The sequence below is a fragment of the Tupaia chinensis genome, unplaced genomic scaffold (genome assembly GCF_000334495.1).
Source record: "Tupaia chinensis unplaced genomic scaffold, TupChi_1.0 Scaffold139927_1, whole genome shotgun sequence".
Lineage (NCBI taxonomy): Eukaryota > Metazoa > Chordata > Mammalia > Scandentia > Tupaiidae > Tupaia > Tupaia belangeri.
Window position 1 is genome coordinate 613,395 of NW_006199806.1, and position 21,374 is coordinate 634,768.

General features: G+C 41.8%; 1 protein-coding gene across 3 annotated transcripts in view; it reads left to right on the top strand.

Annotated features, from left to right (window-relative positions):
* The first annotated feature begins 7,306 nt into the window (after positions 1-7,306).
* Positions 7,307-21,374, top strand: part of ILDR1 (immunoglobulin like domain containing receptor 1) — a 43,612-nt gene continuing 29,544 nt past the window's right edge. Inside the window, exon 1 of one of the 3 annotated variants that reach the window (XM_014593208.2) lies at positions 7,307-7,584. In XM_014593208.2, the coding sequence (XP_014448694.1) occupies positions 7,530-7,584 (55 nt within the window). In that variant the 5' untranslated portion in view covers positions 7,307-7,529. The remainder of the gene's footprint in view (positions 7,585-21,374) is intronic. The other 2 variants (XM_006162364.3, XM_006162365.2) reach the window with 2 other exon arrangements.

A 21,374-nucleotide genomic window follows, 5' to 3' on the forward strand; every position in this document is an offset into this window, starting at 1 on the left:
CTCTCTCTCTCTGTCTGTTTGGCGAGCACACACACCCTATAGCAAAAAAACTCTCAAAAAAAAAAAAAGATTTATTGCTAAGTGAAGCAAGTCATGCTATGAAAAAGAAACACTGCATGTCTCTACTTAATATATACTGACTGCCTGCACTCTATGGTAGAGACTGAAAGACTGGAGAACATAAAAGTATTAAAAATTATAATGGACACTAGAGACAAAGTGGAAAGACAGTGTGGGGGGAAAGAGCATAGGAAAGGAAATTTGAGGGGAAAATGGAGAGGTAAGACACTTGTGGGACACAGATAAGGTTTATTATCTGTTGACAAGGATGTGTATAATAGTCTCAAGTAGGCTGGACTGAGGTGTATATCATGCTAGGTAAAGTCTCTTTACAATCTAAATGATATATAGTGAATTAATGTATGAATAATAAAAAAAATCAATAAATTTTTTTAAAAAGAACTTGAAAAAAAAAAAGAAGTTAGCCAATCACTGCTCCACAAGACTCCTTGCTACTTCTCCCTCCCATTCACAACTGTTGCCTTTAAAATCATCCTGAAATCTGTAAGATGCCAGCTCAGGCTATTTAATGCAACTTGAATTTTGAGTTACCTGTGTTATTGTCCTAACCCTGGCCTAAATAAATTCTTTTCCTTTACTTACTTCACCTCAGCCTTTCTTTTTAGACTGACAGGTGTTTATCTGATACTGATTTTTAAGAGTTCTTTGTAGATTCTAGTTATAATTTTTTGCCTTTTTAATGCACAAATGTTTTCTTCTAGCTTGTGGTTTGCTTTTTCATTCTGTTTATATTGCCTTTTGTCTATAGAACTTTTAAATTTAATATAGTCTGTGTTTTACATAATATATATAAATTATTTTTCCTTATCTAAATTCATAATTCTTCACTCCTGACACCAGATATGTGTTTTTTTCCCCCCACATGGAGTAATTCTCCACTTTTCAACTACGCTGAGAGGATGTCTTATAGTTTTACTCAATTCTGACACTATCTACCTGGAGATGGAATCTGATTTTACAAGCTGAGAGCTCAGTCCCACAACTGCTCAGATGGCAATTGCAAGTTGGGTTGCCATCTGTTTTTCTGATCGGCTACAAATAGGAGGTGCTCCCATCTCCCTCTGGGGGTTTGATAATTTGCTGGAATGACACAGAACTCAAATAAACTACACTACTAGTTTATTGTAAAGAATAAAACTCAGGAACAACTAAACAAAAGATATACATAGAGCAAGATATGGGGAAAGATTTTCCATGCCTTCTTGGGGCACACCACCCTTCCAGTTCCTCTACAACTCAGAAGCTCTCCAAATCCCAAGCAAGCTGTAAATACACACTGAGACAGCTCAGTGAGGGTCTATGGTGTTAACAATTAGGAGCCCAAGCTCTGAGCAGACTCTTAGCTCCACCACTATTAGCCTGATGATCTTGAATAATTTACCTCTTTGCACCTTGGTTTTCACATCTATAAAATGGTATTAATAGTAACAGCCTCTATCTTATACCGCCACTGTAGGAATTTAGTAAGATATGTGTGCAAAGTACTAAGAACATTGCTTGGTGTATAGTATAAAATATAATAACTGGTGAAGGAAAAGATACATGCATGCAGTAGGCAGAGAAATGAGTGAAAATAAAATTCACCTGCATGTTCACTGCAAGAGAAGCAATGGAAGCAGAGAGTCAACTGAATGAGTGAGTCCCAAGAGAAAACAGGAAACTCTTAATTCTACTGCTCTTGGCATAACCTCGGTTTAAGTTTTGGGTTTGTTTGTTTGTTTGTTTGTTTTTTGTTTTGTCATAGAAGTCTCGGGACCAGCAGTTAGAGTAATGGCTATGTCACTGGACTCCCACATAGTCGACCGTAGTTCATGTCCTAGACCCGGTGGCTTAAAACTCACGCCAGGTGCGTGTGCGTGAGTGCCCAAGATCCCGAGAGGAGAATGGAGGAGAAGGGATTGCGACGTGGCCATCCCCCCCTGGGGGGTGATTTCTCGCTTTCTGTCTCTCTGTCTCTCTCTGTCTGGCGAGCGCACACGCCCTATAGCAAAAAAAAAAAACCTCTCCAAAAATAAAAAGTCTCTAACTTATCCTACCAATTTTGTTTGGTTTAGCACATCAAGGTTTTACAAAATGTTTTCCATGGAAAAAATGCCCTAAAATGTGTGTAAGAAAAAAAAAAGCTGCGGTTGTATAACTTTTTTTGGTGCTGCATGTCATATTCTTTTGGAGATTCTAATATATAGTAATACCCTAAGGGTTTGACAAGTCCTAAAAAAAGTTTCATTTGGTTTAATCCAGTATTTCTCAAATTTATTTTATCATAAGGCCCTTTTCCATATACTATTAACAAACATGAAGAGATGCTGGTGTAGATAAATATTAAAAATTATTTTTATACAAAGTAAGGGCTGAGGAATAAGGGAGGCAGGATGGAAAGCAGAGAGTTCCCATATTTTATTGTGGGGCTATTAATTTGCTGAGGATGATTCAAAAAGCAAGGAGCCACACAAATCTCTCAGGGTACTGAACATGCCCAGTGCTCCTGGGAGTATGTTAGTATCTCTGAAAGGGACTGAACAGCTTCCCGTCACTGCTGTTGTGCTGGGACCCCACAAAGGGCTTGAGGCTCAACATACTTTCCCATCTGCCTTTGGCCACACACTTCCTGAATCTACTTCCTGCTTTCTGAAAGAGAAGAGGTTGCAAGAAAAACATATGAAGTGGAGGCCACTGGGTGGAGGAAGAGGAAGACAGAAGGGAAGAAGAGATTTGAGACCTCAAATCAGATTAGGATCAAAATGATTCTTTGAGAGGAAAGGCACCAGCAGCACCAGTAAATAGTAGGAGATGCACTAAAGGAAAATAATACTGATTTCTAAAATCTTTTTTTTTTTTCCCCTTCAATTCTGCCAAAGGACAGCTGGCCTTACCAGGGAGTGAGGAAGAGGGAAAGTGAGAAAGCACCCCTCACACTGCAGGTCACAGCCATAATGTAATCCCTTTTCTCCTTTCTCTCAAGCTGTTGAGATCCCAGGTACACATACACATGTGTCCAGTTTGTCTCTGAAGTTGCCAGTTCATCCTGGACCAAACTGAGCAATCAGTCACATGGGACCCAGCTGCCCTAACCACCACACCAGGAGCTGGTCCTGACTTATTTTTATTTTTTAAAGAATTTTAAATTAATTACTTAATTAATTTTTTTTTTAATTGACCAGAGAAAGAGAGGGAAAGTGAGAAAGGAAGCCACCAGGTTTAGGACTCAGACTATGGTGGCTCATGTGGGAGTCCAGTGCCTTAACCACTATACCACCCGCTGGCCCTGGTCCTGACTTCTAAAGTGTAACCAGAATGAGAGTTTCCTGAGGCTGTGTTTAGTGTATCTTTATAATTATTTTCTTGAAGAAAGAGGTGATGGCCAGGGGTAGGAAGTTAATGTGTGTTACAGAAGAGGAAGCAGGGTCAATTTTAAAAATCCCTGATAATGGAGAGGTGTAAAAAATGGGTTGCTGGGGCCTGCAGGTGGCGTGGTGGCTAAGGATGCTGGACTCCCCACATGGGTGACTATAGTTTGAATCCTGTACCTGCAGCTTGCTTTCTCACTTTCTCTCTCTCTCACTCTGTCCCTTTCTGGTCAAATTAAAATAAATAAATTAATTTAATTAAATTAATTCTTGAAAAACTAGATTGCTATCTATTTAAACTGACCTTGTGTATGTGTATGTGAATGTCCAATTATTTATATTGACTGCATATATGTGACTTTCTAATGTGCTTGGTTAGTTGGCTCCTGAAGGTTAGGTGCACATTTCTCCCATGTTTTCCCACCTTGTGGGTTCCTGCCAAGGAAGGAGAGACTAACATTACATCTTAAGTGGTTTTGTGCAAAGAAATATAAGGTTTTCACAAGGCCAAAAGCAAAAATTGTGACCTTAGGAGGCCTGAGGTCTTTGAGGGGCTGCTGAATGGCAATGCAGAATGGAAAAAAATAAACAGAAACAACCAACATTAACCATGCCTACCTATGGGTGATGGAAAGAGGACATATTTTCTTATCTCTATTGCTTTATATTTAAAAACTTCCCTAAAAGAAGTGTGCTATTTTTAAATTATAAGAAATTAAGCCTCTTCACTGCAGAGACCAATATGGAGGTTCCTCAAGGACCCACAAATAAAACTACCATATGATCCAACAGTTCCCCTCCCTGGTATCTACCCAAAGGATAGGAATACACTCAGTTAGACAAAAACTTGTGCATCCACATTTATTGCAGAGTTATTCACAATTGCGAAGACATGGAATCAACCTAAATGTCCAAGAATAGATGAATGGATGAAAAAACTGTGGCACATATACACCATGGAATACTACTCAGCCATTAAAAAAATGAGACAGAAACATTTTATAGAAATGGACAAACATGGAAGATTTAATGCTAAGTGAAGCGAGCCAGACTATGAAGGAGAGGCAATGTATGTCCCCACTTAATATATAATATACTGAATGTCTTCACTCTATAGCAGAAACTGAATGATGAGAAGGTATAAAAACAAGGAGAGCAATAGTGGATACTAGAGACAGTGAGGGAGGAGAGTGGGAAATGGAGAGGCTGCAAGGGAAGGAATCAAGAGAGGAAAAAAACGTATACAAAAATGGAAAATTATCTGTTAATGATCATATGTATAGTAATATCTTTGAATGGACTAATGTACAGTGCATTCATGCTAAAAAATTCATTCCATATGCTGTAAAGGTATATAGTGATTGAATGTAAAAAATAAATAGATAAATAACGGAGAAAGAAAAAAGAAAGTCTATTTTTCTAGTTCATACCCTATATTCTAGAAACTACTCTTTAGTTTCTGAACAGATGTCATGTGAAAACTTCACATTACTGTGTTTTTAGTGTGAAATAAAGTTTTTAAAGCACATGTCAGTGGACAGAAATACAACGCAGGATATATGCCTTAGAAAGTTATATTCACATAATCCTAGAAAAGGGGGGAGAAATTTGCTAGGAGCGAGTTCCCCCGAGAACTTCTGGAAGAAGTGAACATTCTGAGTCGGCAGCGGCGCGTCGCGTCGCAGAACAGGTGTTTCAGTGAGGCGAAGACTCACCTGGCCGCCTGCAGAGGGGGCGGTGGCAGGTAGGAAAGGTGGCCCCTGTCCTCCCAGGAGCCGGGGGCGGAGCAGGAAACGGCCGCGGGGCGGGGGGGGGAGCCACCGGGGGGTCCTGACTTATTTTTATTTTTTAAAGAATTTTAAATTAATTACTTAATTAATTTTTTTTTTAATTGACCAGAGAAAGAGAGGGAAAGTGAGAAAGGAAGCCACCAGGTTTAGGACTCAGACTATGGTGGCTCATGTGGGAGTCCAGTGCCTTAACCACTATACCACCCGCTGGCCCTGGTCCTGACTTCTAAAGTGTAACCAGAATGAGAGTTTCCTGAGGCTGTGTTTAGTGTATCTTTATAATTATTTTCTTGAAGAAAGAGGTGATGGCCAGGGGTAGGAAGTTAATGTGTGTTACAGAAGAGGAAGCAGGGTCAATTTTAAAAATCCCTGATAATGGAGAGGTGTAAAAAATGGGTTGCTGGGGCCTGCAGGTGGCGTGGTGGCTAAGGATGCTGGACTCCCCACATGGGTGACTATAGTTTGAATCCTGGACCTGCAGCTTGCTTTCTCACTTTCTCTCTCTCTCACTCTGTCCCTTTCTGGTCAAATTAAAATAAATAAATTAATTTAATTAAATTAATTCTTGAAAAACTAGATTGCTATCTATTTAAACTGACCTTGTGTATGTGTATGTGAATGTCCAATTATTTATATTGACTGCATATATGTGACTTTCTAATGTGCTTGGTTAGTTGGCTCCTGAAGGTTAGGTGCACATTTCTCCCATGTTTTCCCACCTTGTGGGTTCCTGCCAAGGAAGGAGAGACTAACATTACATCTTAAGTGGTTTTGTGCAAAGAAATATAAGGTTTTCACAAGGCCAAAAGCAAAAATTGTGACCTTAGGAGGCCTGAGGTCTTTGAGGGGCTGCTGAATGGCAATGCAGAATGGAAAAAAATAAACAGAAACAACCAACATTAACCATGCCTACCTATGGGTGATGGAAAGAGGACATATTTTCTTATCTCTATTGCTTTATATTTAAAAACTTCCCTAAAAGAAGTGTGCTATTTTTAAATTATAAGAAATTAAGCCTCTTCACTGCAGAGACCAATATGGAGGTTCCTCAAGGACCCACAAATAAAACTACCATATGATCCAACAGTTCCCCTCCCTGGTATCTACCCAAAGGATAGGAATACACTCAGTTAGACAAAAACTTGTGCATCCACATTTATTGCAGAGTTATTCACAATTGCGAAGACATGGAATCAACCTAAATGTCCAAGAATAGATGAATGGATGAAAAAACTGTGGCACATATACACCATGGAATACTACTCAGCCATTAAAAAAATGAGACAGAAACATTTTATAGAAATGGACAAACATGGAAGATTTAATGCTAAGTGAAGCGAGCCAGACTATGAAGGAGAGGCAATGTATGTCCCCACTTAATATATAATATACTGAATGTCTTCACTCTATAGCAGAAACTGAATGATGAGAAGGTATAAAAACAAGGAGAGCAATAGTGGATACTAGAGACAGTGAGGGAGGAGAGTGGGAAATGGAGAGGCTGCAAGGGAAGGAATCAAGAGAGGAAAAAAACGTATACAAAAATGGAAAATTATCTGTTAATGATCATATGTATAGTAATATCTTTGAATGGACTAATGTACAGTGCATTCATGCTAAAAAATTCATTCCATATGCTGTAAAGGTATATAGTGATTGAATGTAAAAAATAAATAGATAAATAACGGAGAAAGAAAAAAGAAAGTCTATTTTTCTAGTTCATACCCTATATTCTAGAAACTACTCTTTAGTTTCTGAACAGATGTCATGTGAAAACTTCACATTACTGTGTTTTTAGTGTGAAATAAAGTTTTTAAAGCACATGTCAGTGGACAGAAATACAACGCAGGATATATGCCTTAGAAAGTTATATTCACATAATCCTAGAAAAGGGGGGAGAAATTTGCTAGGAGCGAGTTCCCCCGAGAACTTCTGGAAGAAGTGAACATTCTGAGTCGGCAGCGGCGCGTCGCGTCGCAGAACAGGTGTTTCAGTGAGGCGAAGACTCACCTGGCCGCCTGCAGAGGGGGCGGTGGCAGGTAGGAAAGGTGGCCCCTGTCCTCCCAGGAGCCGGGGGCGGAGCAGGAAACGGCCGCGGGGCGGGAGGCGGAGCCACGGGGAGTGCCGCAGGTGGGGATGAGCCAGGCGGTACCTGCGCCAGGACCCGAGCTGGCTCTCGGGCTGCGCTGCTCCGAGTGAAGAGAAACCCGAGGGCGTTCATGGCGAAGTGGTGCGTCCTGGGGCAGCGACTGATGAAGAAAGATCCGTTGTCCTGGAACCCCTGAGCTGAAAGGGGCAGAGAGGGGCCAGCATGGGCCCTGAGCTGTCCGCACCTGCACTGCTGCTCTTCTCCTGGCTCCCAGCAGGTGAGCCGTGGAAACGTGGGACCCACCGTGGGCCCGAGGAGACAGGACGCCATTGTGGCCTGGCCTTGCAGAGCCGGCCACGGGCAGGGTAGTGCAGGCCTACGCTCTGCTTTGGCGACGCTTGGCGCGGGTGCCAGGAGTTGTGAGACTGGATCGAGTTTCTGTCTGTGGGAACCTGTTGTTTTCCTCTTTTATTAACCCAGGCCCTGCCGAAACAGGTGCAACTAAGAAAGAAACCTAAGGCCTTTGGGCTTCCCCTCCTGAAGTCATTAGGCACTTCTTGATCTCTGGAGCTGAACTGATAGGGCCAAAAGCACCACTCTTAAAATTCCTAATTCTTTTTCCTTTCATCTGATACTCATTTTTAGGCTTTATATATGATGATAACCATATTAGCCCAGAAATGCATTTACTTTATTCCTGGTAGGTTATAATGTGTCCTCAGTGTATTAAGCAAAGTTCCACTTGATTCCGAATCTATTTTACAAAGCCGGAGCTTGTGCCTTTTTGCCAGCCATGCCCAGGGTCACTTTTCTACTTTCTTTGTGTCCACCCACTTGTCTGATTTTACTCCTTGCTTGTTATCTCCCCACCAAGTGCTCAACCACCTGTCTTCTCAGCTTCATCCTCTTCAGCTCCACACCAGTCCCCTCCCTTAATGTGGAGAACATGGTGCTATCGGTCTTGGGGTATCTCTTAGAAATATGACAGAAGTGTGTATCTGCATGAGTGAGACCAGGTGGGAGAGGGTAACTGAGCGATCGTATGTGCATGCTCTTTCGGCATTTAAAACGATGGAACCTTGCAAACAAGAACTAATAGGTTCTCTCGGGAGTTTTTACTGTTTTGTTTCATTTTACTTTCCTCCCCTCTTATAAGAATAACTGCTCTCTTACCTCTAAGTGATCGTTGGAAAGTCAGCTCAGAGTTTGCTCATAGATCAATTTTTGTCTTGAATTTTTTTTTTCTTGATTTTTTTGCCACAAGGTACATTTGCCTGCTGGAGAGACAGAAATAGGGAGAGGGAAAGTGAGAAATCACCCCCTGGCGGTGATTTCTTCTCCTTCTTCTTTCAGGATTTGGGGCACATACACACATTCATCTAGCATATTTTTCAAGCTGCTGAGTCCAGGACTTGAACCATGGAGATGGCCTTGTAGGATCCAGCACCTTAACCACCATACATCTGCTGGTCCAAGTCTTGAATTTTTTTTGAGGGAAAAGATTTGATATGAAACTGTACAAAGAATGTCCTTTTTACAGGCTGGATAAGACAGGAGAATCTCTGAGATCTAACTAAGGCTCATTCAGATCAGATTCTATAATAACATAAGTTTAATGCTGAGAATAAAAGGGAAAAAAACTAGAAAATTAGTATCCCAAAGCCTTGTGGCTTACAAGGTTTAGTACAGGATATAGATCCCATAAATTGTCTGATGCTGACAAGACTAAATGTTGCACACCCATGACATAAAAGGGATGCCCCAAATTCCATTGGAGTCCCCTGTTTAGATTGTGAATGCAAATTCATAAAATCCCGCAGCTTTGTGGTCTTTTCTCCTGTGCTTCACAAGCTCATCTAAAATTTTACAGCAGCTGGAGATTTCTTCTTTTTTTTTTTTTTTTTTTGCTATGGGGCACATGTGCTTGCCAGACAGACAGAGAGAGACAGAGAGACAGTGAGAAATCACCCCCTAGGGGGGATGGCCATGCCACAATCCCTTCTCCTCCATTCTCCTCTTGGGATCTTGGGCATGCACGCACACACGCCTGGCGTGAGTTTAAGCCACCAGGTCTGGGACTCAAACCGCAGTCGACTATGTGGTAGTCCCGTGACATAGCCATTACGCTAAATACTGGTCCCAGCAGCTGGAGATTTCTAAAGGTGCTGGAGCTGCCTATTCAGGAAAATGATATCTGTTCCCTGCTCTGCCCCCGTCACCCCGTCCCCAGAAGTGGGACTTTATAGACAGCAGCCACCCAGGTCAATAGAATTAAAAAAGCCTTATAGACAGAACTCCCACTAGGGTATAAATCCTAATCCTTAAAGACAGCAGCGTAACATTTTCAAAAGCTATTGAACCTTTATGAAGAATATTGAACAGTGACCATTTTTCAAATACAGTGGTTGTAACCTGAGAGTATATTCTGATAGTAAAGCAAATTGCTAAATGGAGCAGTACTTCGGAAAGCAGAGCTCCAAGTCTTTATGAATCAATCACTTAGTGTTCACAGTCAGGGTGCTAACCTGGTGCATTGATGCAGTCTGTGGGGGTTGCCTGACATTCTTTAAATGGAAGCCTACTTGTGTGGCACCCTTTCTAGCCAGAGAATGCTGAAAGTCAAAAAGTCCTACGTGGACATCTAAAGTCACTTTCACTTCATAGATGAGAACTTGAGATTTTAACTGTTTGACTCTACTTTGAGGGGAAATAGCTACTATGTGTAGAATGTAAATAAAACTGCATACAGCTCTTTAATGTGGTCTGCATCAATGATGTTTGTATGACTCTGGGCAATTTACTAAACTGTTCAAAGCTTCCAGTAAACAGGAATCATTATAGTACATATCTCATAAGGTTTTGTGACGATCAAATGAAGTAAACATTTTAGGGACCAGCAAGTGGCATAGTGGTTGAGGTGCTGGACTCCTACATGGCTGACCTGGCAGGTTGAAAATCCCGCTGGGCACATGTACATGCATGTCCAAATGCCTAAGAAAAGAATGAAGGAGAAGGGATTGTGACATGGCCATCCCCCTGACCCTGGGGACTCACTCCCCACATTCTCTCTCTCTGTCTCTCCAGCAAATACACACTCCCTGTAGCAAAAATCTCCTTTAAAAAAAATGAAATAAACATTTTAAAACACTTAATATGGCGTCTGAACAAAGTGAAGAGATTAATAAATATTAGCTATTATGATCATGGTAGTCATTATTTAGACTCAAGTAGTCTTGTTAAAACCCAACTTTAAAGAAGTGGATTTTTTCATCCTCTTTCTTCCTATGTCTAAGAAACTGAGCTGTCAGGTGATCACCACGTTGGAATTTGGAATCTGCCACCTACCAACTATGACTTTGGATAAATTAGTTAAACTTGCTTCATCTAGAAAAACTGAAATTTCCAACAAACTTTCTTATCCTTACCCCTCCCTTGGGAGCAAGGCCCAACTCTTTTTTCTTTTTTTTTTTTTGAGAGGTTTTTGCTATAGGGCACGTGCGCTCACCAGACAGACAGAGCGAGACATAGAGACAGAAAGTGAGAAATCACCCCCCAGGAGGGATGGTCACGCCACAATCCCTTCTCCTCCATTCTCCTCTCAGGATCTTGGGCACGCACGCACACGCGCCCAGCGTGAGTTTTAAGCCACTGGGTCCGGGACGCGAACCGGGGTCGACTACATGGGAGTCCAGCAACATAGCCATTACACTAACTGCTGGTTCCCACAAGGCCCAACTCTTGTTGGTTTGGTTAAGGGGCTGACAGGTGGCATGGCGGTTAAGTTGTTGGACTCCTACATGGATGACTGTAGTTCAAATCTTCTACCTGGTGGCTTGCTTTCTCACTTTCTGTCTCTCTCTGATCAAATTAAAAGATAATAACAAGTAAATGATTCTTTTTTTAAAAAAAAAAAGATCAAACACAGTGTTAAACATGGTCATCACTCTGGAAATGTTGAGCATGAGTCCTTCCCCACTGCTCTCACCTTTTTCTACAATTTTAAACAAAACTTCGCCGAATACTCTTATGCTCAAACTGAAGATTAAGCTTCCTCTCTTGTTCCCAGTGCTTTTCAAAAAAAAATTTTTTTTTACAGCTTCTAGTAAGAAATGTAAGTTACATTGCTACATGTACTCACACATATACAGTTTATCAAATAGAAAAAAAAAATGGTTTGCAAAAATATCTGTTGGGGCCAGCTCCATGGCAAAATGGTTAAGGGAGCTAGATCCCACATGACCAACTGTGGTTTGAATACTGGTCCAGACACTTGAAAAACACACCAGGTACATGTGTATGTACATGCCCCAAATTCTTACAGGATAGAGAATGGAGGAGAGTGGATTGTGGCATGACCATACCCTATTTGGGGGTGCTTACTTTCTCTTTTTCTGACTAGCACATGCACCCTCTGGCAGTGAAAAAAAAAGCCATTGAATAAAATAATAACAATTGATACCAAATATTTAAATGCATAGAAAACAATCTCCACATTAACAATATTAAATAGAAAAATACAGAAAGTTGATTTTCTCAAGGCCGAATATGAGTTGCGATACTTACTTTGGAAAACGTACTAGAGTGTGTTCATTTTGGTCCATCACCTTATTCTCTTCTATTTCTAAATAAGAGTCAACCAAATTCTCTGATTTGCATCCAAGTTACCACAACTAAAAAGTGTAGGCCAATAGTGAAGTTATATCAGGTTGAGGTATGCATTGGTCAGTGTGGCTTGGGGCCCCTGATGAAGCTTCTGAGGTCAGGGGATCTTGGAAAGTTACCACAGTTCCTATATTCTGAACTCTGTAAAGATCAATTGTCAGAGTTGTTTTCTTTTTGTTGTTTTTTGTTTTTTTTTGAGAGAGTTCTTTTGCTATAGGGCACATGCGCTCACCAGAAAGATGGAGAGAGACAGAGAGACAGAACGTGAAAAGTCACCCCACAGGGGGGTTGGCCACACCGCAGTCTCTTCTCCATTCTCCTCTCAGGATTTTGGGCACACACATACACGCACCTTGTGTGAATTTTAAGCCTCTGAGTCCAGAACTCGAACTGTGGTCAACTACGTGGGAGTCCAGTGACATAACCATTATGCCATCTGCTGGTCCCCAGAGATTTTTTTTAAAGAAATAATTGTTTACCACACAAGTGATATGTAAATATTTTCTCCTTAAAACAAAATATTAAATTAAGGCTAAAGTAAGTACCTGCAGTTCTTTACATAATGGGCGAATAGCTCTGGTTGCCTTTGTCCAATCTCAAAATTTACTCTTAAAATAACAGTTCAGTTCCCCCCCCCCATATTCTAAGACGGTGGGTGTCATTTGTGCTTTTTTTGGGGGGACAGGGTTTGCTATAGTGTGCTCGCCAGAAAGACAGAGAGAGACAGAAAGACAGAAAGTGAGAATCACCTCCCAGGGGGGATGACCACACTGCAATCCCTTCTCCTCCATTCTCCTCTCAGGATCTTGGGCATGTATGCACACGTGCCTGGCGTGAGTTTAAGCCAGAGGGTCTGGGTCTCGATCTGCAGTTGACTACATGGGAGTCCAGCAACATAGCCATTACACCAACTGCTGGTCCCTTTGTGTATTTTTTTTAAAACTTTTTAAAAACTTTATGGAGTAGTATTAACTTACCACTTAGCTATCAACTTGTTATCATTCTTTGGGCAATTTGACAGTTAACCCTGAGGCTGACATCCATAGAGAGCATCCAGACCAGTAATTTTCTTGTGTGGTGGAGGTGAAGATTAGAATCATACTGGAAACTTAATGAAATCTTTTAAAGATCCCTGGTATGGTAGATAATGAAGTGGAGCTTCTCAGGTAAAAGGGATATAGGTGGTAGATGGGAGACGGCCCATTCAGCTTCTTTCTTGCTCCCATGAGGGCCTCTGAAGTACCTTCCCAGAATTTTAGTGCTTTGTTCAAAGCAGGTAGAAATCACTCCCAGCCCTGTCTTCCCTTCCAGCAAGTTTTGCAGATAAGGAAATCTAGGTCCAGGGTAGTCATGTGTCTCAGTTGACACAATGGAGTTAGTTTAAAAGCTGGGCCCAGAACCCTGGCACCCTCACCCTTCAGCCTCTGCTTTCCTCTCTTTCATACCTGCTGATAGGTGGAGCAGGGTTTTTTGTGTGTTTATTTGTTTGTGTGTTTAATTGAATTTTGATAAACTGAAGTCGAAATAGGTGACTGCCTTCTGAATGTCTGTCTGCATGCTAATTATATCAGACATCTTACCCGAACAGTAATGCACCAGCATGCGATGTTGGGTAACTAATGCACAGTTTAGTTTCTTTTGGCATAATAATATATTTCATTATTTGAAGTCCTTGGGGGAAAATAAAATTGTGTGTTTTAAGGTTTAGGAAGAGTGAACAGGTCTTGTCTTTCTCCAGTCCTTATTCCTGGGTCTCCCAATCTGCCAATCTTGAGGTAAGGTGGGGTCAGAGGAAAGAAGTTTGATGTTTTTTTCATTTTCCATGCCCCGTTTGTAGCTGAGTTCTGTTGCTTAGCCCCTAGATCTGTCCCTTATTTTTTATTCCTGGGGACAATACTTACACTAGTCTACTTTAATCATCTTTACCATCTCCTAGCCTCTAGGCCAGGTACTTCGTTTTGTATTTCCAGTCATCCTCTACTCAGATGTTAGGTTAACCTACCTAGGTTAATCTTTCCCACCTTACATTAATCCTCCATCCAGGAACCTCCACTAGATCCCCATGTTTTCCAAGAGCGAGTTTAAGCTCTTAGTTTAGAATTCAAGGGTCACTGGGAACCAGCAGTTAGCGTAATGGCTATGTCGCTGGACTCCCACGTAGTCGACCGCGGTTTGTGTCCCGGATCCGGTGGCTTAAAACTCACGCCAGGCGCGTGTGCGTGCGTGCCCAAGATCCCGAGAGGAGAATGGAGGAGAAGGGATTGCGGCGTGACCATCCCCCCTGGGGGGTGATTTCTTGCTTTCTATCTCTATGTCTCTCTCTGTCTGTCTGGCGAGCGCACGCGCCCTACAGTGAAAATCTCTCCAAAAAAAAAAAAAGAATTCAAGGGTCACTCATTCTGGGCTCACTTACTTGGTCAGCCGTGGCCTCACTGATGTGGGCGTGGTGTCAGTGTGTTCCTCCCTAACCTCAACATACATTCTTACCATTGCTTTTGTCTGCCTATACTACAGGTGGTTAACTTTATCTTCTGAACTTGTAGAACACTTAAAATTTGCTTCAAGCAATTTAGCCTGTCTTACATGGATGTATTCTTTCATCAGCAAATGTTTAACGCTCACTCCGTGCAAGACATTGTGCTGGCAAACAAAAGCAACCATGGCCCCAGCCCCTGTGGTGCTTACAATCTACAGGGCATACAAGCAACTGTAGAAACAAAACTGGGAAGGGGCCATAACAGAGACATACAAGGTACTGCCATGACACATGATAGATGGGCTTTGCTTAACTAACTGGGAGTCTCTCCCTGAAAAAACAATGCTTGAGTGGACAGCTGAGGAATGATCATTCAAAACCAAAGAAATAGCTTGTGCAAGACACTGAGTAGTCTCTCAGTGACTTTGAGAGATGGGCACAATGGCAGTGTGACGGAATGGAAGAAACCACAGGGAGTGGAGTGGAGATGAGGCCAGAGGGGTGGGTAAGGCCAGATATGCTTGGTTTTATGGGTCATGGTAGGTGGTTTTGGGTGTATCTTACAAACAATGAACCAGTGTGTTGGAGGTTTTTAAGGAAGAGAAATTGGGAAACTAACAGTAGTGTGGAATTTACATGGAGAAGAACCAGGGCATGTGCAGATCCTAGTTAAGCTCAGGCAGTATGCAATCTGGAAATGATGGTAGCTTGTACTAGGATGAAGGTAAAGATGGAGAGAGAGCAAAAGAGAGAGATGTCAGAAATATTAAGGACATACATCGACCCAATTTGGTGATAGATTGTGCACAAAGGGTAAGGGCGAAAGAGATGACAAAGATGATTTCTAGACTTCGGTCTTGCCCATTCCCTGGAAAACACTGGAGAGCTGCAGGTTTAAAAGGAAGGATGATAGTTTAGATATTGAACTTGATTTAGAATTTGAAATAACTAGGAAGAACTATCAGGAGCATTTAGATACATATGTCTGTCCAATTCCTTTTTATACAGCAGTAGGATTTAATATTCAAAACTCCAGTATGTCTCATCACCTCTGTGAAACTCAACCATGGCAGGAAGTTCCGTATCTATGCATTTAAATGTTCATTGTTGATTCTCCCACCGAGTTTAAATTCCAAGAGTATAGGGACCTTGTCTCTCTTTACTACTGTATCTGCATCATCTGAACAGTGCTTGGCTCAGAAAAAGTACTGAAAAAAAATGAATGACTGAATGCATTCTGGCGTGGCCCAAATTTGCATGTGCTCTGAGATTAGTGTGGGGACATGAGTCACTAACCTGGGTTAATGACTTTGGGAAACCCCGAGCATCTGCTCCTCGACCAGGTCTAGTCTTCTTCCCTTAGTAACCAAAGGAATGTCAAGCTCAAACCACCTAAGTGGTTATTTATTTTTTTAACTTTATAGTTTATCAAAGCTTCATAAAAGATTGATATTTCCCCCTTTATGGTGAAACATGGGACTGTCACTCACTTTTCATGAGACTACACTTTTTTCTGGAAGTAACTTATTAGAGTATAAAAGATGTATTCCCATTTACTGAGCTAGTTCACTTTGAGAACTATATCCTTCTGGAATAATAATAATAATATGCATGTGAAGAGGTACTTGTATAAAGATAGTTATTTTAATAATTCATGTCAGCATTGTTTGTAACAGTGAAAAAAATCAGAAACGACCTGAATGTCTATCATTAGGAAAATGTGTACAACGGATTATGGCTCATCCATGGAGTGGATTTTCATGCAGCCACTAAAATTCAATCTGTCTTTACTGATATAAAATATAATAAGATATCACTAGTTTAAAGAAGAAACAAAGTTGCAAATCAGTACACATAAGGTAATTAAAAAGAAAAAAACAGCATAGAAAAAGATGTGGAGGGAGGGATACCAAATTATCAACAGTAGTAACCCTGGACAGTGGAATTCATGGTGAACAAGGAGGAATATTTTACTTTATATCTTCCTTTATTGTTTACTATTTTACTTTATGTTTTTATTGTCTTACTATTTATGTTGTATTAGCAAAAAAATAAAGAGAAAAAATGAATTCTTATATAAAAAATGGTTAAAACAAATGGTTAAAATAAATTTCTGAAAGCCCCTTAAATTTATGAATTTTCATCACAGGATTAAATCTCAAACATTTAAAAACTTCTCCAAAAGACGAAGTAATATAGTAGAAACAGTATAGACTGGAATTTTAGAGGCCAAATTTAAATCTAGCTGTGCTACCTACCAGCTGGGTGACCTTAAATAAGTTACTTAATTCTCTGAGAATTGTTCTCATGGAAGAAATTGTGATAAAATAAAGCTTATTTTATGGCTTTATTGCAAAGCTTAAATGAGGTTATAGGCAATAAAGTCCTGAGTACCATGTCTTAACATAGTAAATGCTTAGACTGTTTCAGTCCTCTTCAGAGGAGCCCCATACTTAGTGCTACCCAAGCCCACACTGTGGAGGGGCATAAGCCACGCCTTTGTTAAACCTGTAATACCTAGACACAGGTCCTCCCCCTACGCAGCCTGCTTTCCTTGTCCCATTATCTTCTCTCCCTACTCTTTGTGTCTCTCACTCTTTGTCCTTTAGTCATTGCCCGTCCCTTTTGCTCCCACATTTACACTGTTATCTAAGGAAATGCAGTAAGCACTGATGGCAAATATACTTGGAGAGATAGCAGGCTCAGACATAAACTCTGATAGGATTGAACCTGTGTACTTTTTGTTAACCTGCTGAGTACTTTTTGTTAACCTGTTGAGTGGAGCCCAGCGCCTGAGTCCTTGAAAAACACTTAGAAGTCCAGAACTTCCACTAGGTCAGGCCACCACCCCTCACAGGAAGGACTACGCTCCACCTCACTGCCTACCACACCCTTCCAAGCAGAACCCTTCATGCGTAGAGGAGGGGAACCCCCATCTAGTCCTCCAAAAACAGTTCTTAACTTAAACCAAAAAAAATTTTTTTCTGCATCTATATTTCTGTGCTGTGGATATCTTCTAGAAATGAAAACACCTTGCCTAGTCTGATACTGTATAGGGAAGGCCGGCTGAATAAATGTGCATAGATGTACATGCATTTGGGAATGGACAGCATTGAGTTGTAAATGTCACTGGTATATTTTCCATCTACTTTTTAAAAAATTTTTTTTGGTTAGGGATGTTTTTGCCTTAGGGCATGTGTGGTTGCTGGAGAGAGAGAGAGAGAAACAGAGAGAGTGAGAGGGAAAGTGAGAAATCACCCCCCGGGGGGAAGGCCACACCACAACCCCTTCTCCATTCTCCTCTTGAGATTTTGGGCATGCAAGCACACATGCCCGGTGTGAGTTTCAAGCCACCAGGTCCAGACTCAAACCGCAGTTGGCCATGTGGGAGTCCAGCAACATAACTGCTACACTGTCTGCTGGCCCCTTCCGCGTACTCGAATGTTGGATGGTAGTCCCCATTTGGCACAGCAGCCTAGTCTTGGAAAGTACCTCATGGTGGGAAACAGAGAATCCCCTTCTCCATTCTTCCTTCCCATGAGTTCTGAGATCTCATTTGAAGTTTCCTTTCTACCCTTAAATGACAGCTCTCCCTCCCTTCCTCTTTCACAGAGGAGGCAAACTATGAGTGGGTTTGCCAGGGTAAAAAGGTGCAAAGCTTTTCTTTTTTGCTTTTTTTTTTTTAATTTACATTAATCGCTGTACATTTTTTTTTTTTTCCTTTGCTCACTGGGGAGACAGAGAGAAAGTGAGAAATCACCCTCCAGTGGGGATAGCCATGCTGCAATCCTTTCTCCTCCACTCTCCTCTCAGGATTTTTGGCAAGCATGCTCATGTCCCCGGTGTGAGTTTCATGCTGCTGGGTCCAAGACTTGAACCACAATCGGCCATGTGGGAGTCCAGTGCCTTAACCACTACGCTACCTACTGGCCCCATATCTTTACAGTGTACAACATGTTTTCTTCCCAACATGAATAGGTGCATATTAGTCGAGTCAAAGACATTACCTTATACATTATATTATCATCAACAGATAACTTTTCAGTTTTGCGTCTAGTAAGTGTTTTATTTACTTTTTACACTGACCCCCTCCTATACTGTCTAGTATCAGCCCTTGACCTTCCTGCTATTAACCTTCCAATATTTCAGTTTCTGCTATAGAGCACAAAGCTTTTAAAGCTTCTTCTTCTTTTTTTAATTTGTAGTTTATTTATTTCTTCCATGAGAAAGAAAAAGGTAGAAAGAGAGGCACCTTCAATAGGGTCTTTGCCTCACAATCTACCCCCAGCTTCAGCAGTCTGGCTCACAGACATGTGCATGTACACACCCAGTATGCACAGGAAAGCCACAAAATGTTAACCCAGGACCTTCCCATGTGATCCAACATCATAGAACATTGTATCAGCTGGCCCTGAAGTTTTAAAAATTCTGTTTTTCTTTTTTAAGAGAGATTTTTTGCTATAGGGCACATGCACTTGCCAGAGAGACAGAGAGAGAAAAACAGAAAGCGAGAAATCACCCCCTGGAAGGGATGGCCATGCCACAATCCCTTCTCCTCCAGTGATCTTGCCATGCACACATACATGCCTGGTGTGAGATTTATGCTGCTGGGTTCAGGACTCGAACCAACTTCAACTATGTGGGAGTCCAGCAATGTAACCATTACACCATCTGCTGGTCCCATTTTTAAAATTCTTAATGCACTGTGATGAGAGACGGTGTAGTGGTTAAGGCACTGAACTCTCACATGGCTAACTGCAGTTTGAGTCCCCCAAACCTGGCAGCTTGAAGACCATGCCAGGCATGTGTGGGTGTTTGCGCACGCACACGCAACCCAAATCCTGAGAGAATGCGGGAGAAGGGATTGCAGTGTGGCCATCCTCCTGGGGTGGGGGGTGATTTCTCATTTTCTCTCTCTGTCTCTCCAAAGAGCGTATATGCCCTCTAGCAAAAATCTCTCAAAAAATAAAAATCCTTAATGTACTAACTCATTTTTGCAAAATAAAAGGCAGTAGTGGTAGTTTAGAGAACTAGGTCCCACATGACTATTGCGTGATCCAAGTCTTGGACCTTGAGGCTTGAGAAACATACCAGGTGCATGTGTATGTGTGCCCCAAATACCAACAGGATGGTGAAATAGAGAAAAAGGGATTGTGGCTGACCATGCCGCAGGGGGCGGCAGTGGGGGTGGGGGGGGGGGGGGGGGGCTCCCTTTCTCTCTGGCTCTCTTCTTCTCTCTTATGGAAAATTTAAAAAAGAAAGAAAGAAATTAAATACTAAGTTTAAAAGAGCAAAGATGAAACCTGGATCAGGACATTTGTCATTTTTAGCCTGTTCATATTTTCTCTTCAGAGTCTGCTATTTTTTTTTCTTGTAAAACCCTACTTGGTTAGTGCTGTGCACGCCTGGCATGGTCACAGAGATTAGAGGCCAAAGGAAAAGAAAAATGTGAGATTTTTGCCTCTGTGATTGTTTTTCTTGCTCCCTCCTTTTTCTCTTACTTTTGGAAAAAAAAAAAAAAAACCTACTGCATTTTGAGAATCTAGCATCTGATTTCTGCTTTGGATGCTCACACTTGCCTGTTTAGGGGGAAAAATGGGTTTTTGGTAACAGCAAGACCAAAGATTTTTTTTTTTTTTTTTTTGGAGAGGTTTTCGCTATAGGGCGCGTGTGCTCGCCAGACAGAGAGAGACAGAGAGACAGAAAGTGAGAAATTACCCCCCAGGGGGGATGATCACGCCACAATCCCTTCTCCTCCATTCTCCTCTCGGGATCTTGGGCACGCACGCACACGCGCCCGGCGTGAGTTTTAAGCCACCGGGTCCGGGACGCGAACTGCGGTCGACTACGTGGGAGTCCAGCGACATAGCCATTACGCTAACTGCTGGTTCTCAAGACCAAAGTTTTGATCCGGATGCTGATACTTACTAAGTATGTGATGTTGAGCATGTGGGGCTTGACTTACAACCTCTGACTTTTGCCCACATTTGTGAGCAGGGACGATCTCCACTCCAGGGGGTTTTGTAAGAAGGAGAGGCAAAAAACGTACATTGCCTGGTACGTAACAGGTGCTGAGGACCAGCTGCACCAGTGAGAAGAAGAGAGGAGTTTACTAGGTTGTTCGTATGTCTTTTTATTTTTAAAGAATTATTTTACTTTCTTTCTTTCCTTCCTTCCTTCCTTCTAATTTGATCAGAGAGGTACAGAGAGAGAAAAAAAAAGTAAGAAAGCAAGCTGCCAGGTTCAGGACTCGATCCATAGTCGGTCATGTGGGAGTCCAGCTCCCTTAACCACCCCGCCACCTGCCAACTCCAAGTTGCTCATAGGTCTTATCCTAGGACTTTGCCCTGTCGTGTGTTTGTGTGTGTGTGTGTGTGTGGTGGGGATGAGGAGGGCAGGGTGAGTGAAAATGTGAGTCCGCGCAGGATGCTGTGGGGTCTGCAGATTCCAGGAGGGAGCGTGAGTGAGCTCAGCATGCTGAGAACATGTGAGAACTTGGCCTATTTGAAGGCTTGAAATTCAAGTTAGGAGTGAAATACAAGAGAGAATTAAAGAGTACCCAAGCTGCAAAGCCAGTACTGACGTTGGTAAACGTGAGTCGTGTCACTGTAGGTGTGGTTTGCCCATAATCAAGGCAATTCATGTCAGGGCTGCTGAGGGATCACCCTTGTCTCTGCCTCCCCCCTCAACAGTGTCAGATTCAGCCAACTTCAGTTATCCCAGAGCAACTTTTGACTCTGAATTCCTTTTTCCTTTTTCTTGTTTTTTTTTCCTTAGATTTTTGCTATAGGGTGTATGTGCTTGCCAGAGAGACAAAGAGAGAGACAGAGAGAAAGAAATGAGAAATTACCCACCAAAGGGTATGGCCATGCCTTAGTCCCTTCTCCTTTCAAGATTTCAGACACTCACACAATGCCCAGAGTGAGTTT